This window comes from Phalaenopsis equestris, unplaced genomic scaffold, assembly GCF_001263595.1.
Source record: "Phalaenopsis equestris unplaced genomic scaffold, ASM126359v1 Scaffold201072, whole genome shotgun sequence".
In the NCBI taxonomy this organism is placed as follows: Eukaryota; Viridiplantae; Streptophyta; class Magnoliopsida; order Asparagales; family Orchidaceae; genus Phalaenopsis; species Phalaenopsis equestris.
Window position 1 is genome coordinate 3,122 of NW_018220856.1, and position 3,699 is coordinate 6,820.

General features: G+C 30.1%; 1 protein-coding gene across 1 annotated transcript; it reads left to right on the forward strand.

The window, feature by feature from the left end:
* The first annotated feature begins 312 nt into the window (after nt 1–312).
* Nucleotides 313–1,963, forward strand: LOC110035966. Its single transcript, XM_020740305.1, has 4 exons — nt 313–413; nt 792–866; nt 1,173–1,246; nt 1,814–1,963. Exons 1-4 carry the CDS (start codon nt 393–395, stop codon nt 1,950–1,952), a joined length of 309 nt encoding a protein of 102 aa, XP_020595964.1. The 5' UTR covers nt 313–392; the 3' UTR covers nt 1,953–1,963.
* Nucleotides 1,964–3,699: the final 1,736 nt, after the last annotated feature.

Sequence of the window (3,699 nt, forward strand, 5' to 3'; positions counted from 1 at the left end):
AAATGAAAGCTATCAATTCATGCTCTCGACCGAGCCTTTATTCTACTTCTGGTTCAACCTCAAGTAATTATAACTTTCTGAATTGTATTATTTGGAAACAAGGGAGTGTTTTAGTTAAACAACATCATTCACTACACTGAAGACTTTGGAGAATCTTATGGATTTTGTAGTTAATATTAATTTCTAGTTAGCAATGACCACATATTGGAATATATTTTATGTTTTTCTGGTATTTTAAGTAATTTTCATTATGAGTAAATGCATATACTGATTATTTCTTCATTATGGCAAAAAAATTCCATTCTGTAATTTTTATTTTATTTTTTTTTTGCAGGCCTGTGGTTGACTTCAATGAGGTAACTCTTCACTATTTAGAGTGCATCCATGTACATATGGACAACACCAGACCAAAGGTATCAGAACATAAAACAAAAGGAAGATTTACATTCAGACCGCTCATTTCCTATGTATTTACATATCCAACACCTATACTTTTATTTTTGCATATATGCCGCCTTACCTATGTATGAAAAGATGTAGTTTAGGTGTTAAAAGTTAAAATAGTGGTATTTTTTATGTGATATGAAAGATTTGGATGGTATAGATGTAAAAAAAAAGTAAAGCTTAGGTGTTAGATATGCAAATTCATTGGAATTGGGTGGTATGTATGCAAAGGTCCCAAAAATTGTCACTTTCTTTCTCTGCCATCAGCTCTATTGGATTTCTCTGTACACCTTAGGCCCTTTCCCTTCAAACACACAAAGAATTTACGTGCTTGCTCTCTGCTGTAGGCAATTACAGCCATTGGAACCGTAACCCCGCATCAGAACGATATGAAAGGATTCCAGACTCCTCTTACCAATCGAGTAAGCTTAGGGGCCATTTGGGATCAATTTTGTAATTTATTTTTTATTTTTAGTTTTTATTTTGTTTTGCTTTGTTTATGTTTTTATTCGAAACAATTATGTTTGACTATTTGATTAAGGTATGATTATTCTTAATATTCAAAACAGCTAAAAGTTGTTTCAACTATTTTCAAAAATATTTTAATTTGTTTTTTAAAATATAAAATAAAATTATGTGAAAAACATATTAAACTAACATAATAATAATAAAAAAAAACATTAGCTTGTGTTTCCTTACATCAATGTCGTTTTGATGGCTTATTTCAGATTCCAGGCATGAAATTTTCTGAAAATGAAATCCAAAAGATGGTCCTTGCTGTTTTCATGGAGCCAGCTAGCCTGTAAGTTCATGGAACATGCAAAATTCTGTAAATTACATTTTGTTTGTGTGAGAGAAATGATATGTTTTACATTCACTATTTTAAATGAAATTAGATAGAGAACTTCTATAAGATTTGGATAACAGTTGTTTCATCTTATTATAAGCTATATTACTACATTAATTAGCTATAAAGAATTTGTAATTGAGCTCAAACTTTTATTAAAAAATTGTCATGAAAATATGTTGCTTTTTGTTAACCTTCATTTATGTTTAAAGCAATATTATGTTCTATTTATTTGGAGATGAAGGTTTTTTTTTTATATTATGATATTTATGTCTCATATATCTAATACCTAAACTTTAATTTTTTACTTGCGTACGACCTTATCATTGTATGAAAATGTTTCTTCACTTTTTAAAAGTCAAAACCGTGGCATTTTTTATGTGATATATAAAATATTTGGGAGGTATAAATGTAAAAACTAAAGTTTTGGTGTTAGATATGTGAGTACATAGGAATTTGGTGTTTGCATGTAAATGCCCCCATGATATTATCCCTATTGATGCGAGGTAATTTGGACTGCAGTATGCGCGAAGAGGGATTGCACACCGATGAGGTCGCCCGGAGGCTCGATTTGCCACCAGACCAGATCAAGTTTGTATTTTGCATTCCCGTAAGATTTCAAAATCAGATCTTTGTCACCTCTAATTTGCTGAAAGTATGAGGGTTTTATTGCGCAGGAATGATATTTCATATAACATTGACATTGGGAGTCTATAATCTAGAACTCTACAATTGATGATTGTCATCACAAGTCTACGACGAATGGGTGAAATTGCATGCTGAACCTTTGCTCCGGAGATTTCTGTCATTTTCATAATTTTGCTGTCTTATCCTGTAAGTTTTTTCCCCTTCTTTCAGAGCTTCTTGTTCTTTTGCAGTGTTGTTTTTTCAGTTTTCTTGGGGAACAATAATATTCTGATAAGCTATTTCATCGATGAAATTGATGAGTTAATGTGATCCATGTTGTTTATCTTTCAATTGGTTCTATTTGTATTTTGGGGCTTTTACATACATACCACCCAATTCCTATGTATTTACATATATGGTGTCCAAATTTCATTTCTTACGATTATACCATTTTAACTTCTGGAAAAGTGAAGTACAACTCTTCATATGTGGGTAAGATATAGGGTTGTGAATTTAATCACTTGAAAATTAATTTGAATTTTGGCTCGGATTGTGATCAAATCAAAAAAAAAAAAAAAATTCGAGCTACGAGCCAAAATTTTGGATCAAGTTTCTTTTGATCTAATTTCGAGCAGGATCTGGCTCGGCTCGAAATCGGATTGTTAACAGTTCTAATGTTGCAGCTGTGAATTCAACAAATTCAGCTTGAAGGTCGTTAATCGCTCGAAAATTAATTTGAATTTTAGCTCGAAATTGGGGCAGTTACATACACACCACTCAATTCCTATGTATTTACACATCTAACACCTAAATTTTATTTTTTTTACATTTATACCACCCAATCCTTGTACATCACATAAAAAAAAAATACCATTATTTGGACTTTATAAAAGTTAATTACATCTTTTCATGCATCGATGAAGTGGGCACATATGTAAAAATAGAGTGTAGGTGCTAGATATGTGAATACATAAGAATTGAGTGGTATGCATGCAAAATGTAAAAAAAATTAAAGTTTAGTTGTTTGGATATGTAAGTACATGAGAATTTAGTGGTAAGTATGTAAATCTTCCTCTCTCTTGGCATCTTATTAGATATTCTTGCCTCTTTTGGCATCTTATTAGATATGTAAATACATCTTAAAAGAACTTGGCATTTTTATTCTTTAGCATATAAACTATTATAGGAGAATTCTTATTTTTTTTACTTGTACTTATATTTTATATTTACATATATTTATTGTTTTATGAATGAAAAAAATGCTATTTTTATTTTTTGAAAAAAAAAAAATTAGTGCTATTTTCAATTTGATATTAAAAAATAGGGGAATTTAAGTATACAACACTCAATTCTTATGATTTTACCCATCTCGCATCCAAGCTCTCTTTTTTTACAAATCAAGTACCCAACTTTTCTTTTTTCACCATTTTTCAATAGTGAATTTACATTTTCATCCATAGGTGGGGTGCTTTATGTAAATTTACGTAAAAAGGTTATAGTGCTTAAAGGTGTTTTAGCATATAAACTATTATTTACAAAATATAACACATAATCGAGATAACGTTTGACAAGAAATTGGCAGTGATGGAATGGTGGAGAGGAAGATATTTAAAATTGGGTAATTTACCTACATAACAAACAATTTTTATATATTTTACATTTTTAATATATTAGCATTATATTCTTAAGCAAGAAAAGATGAAAAAAATATTAAATCACGACTCGGCACGTAGAGTTACGTGTTGAGCGAATGAAATCACGTCACGTAGAAAAAAAAAAAA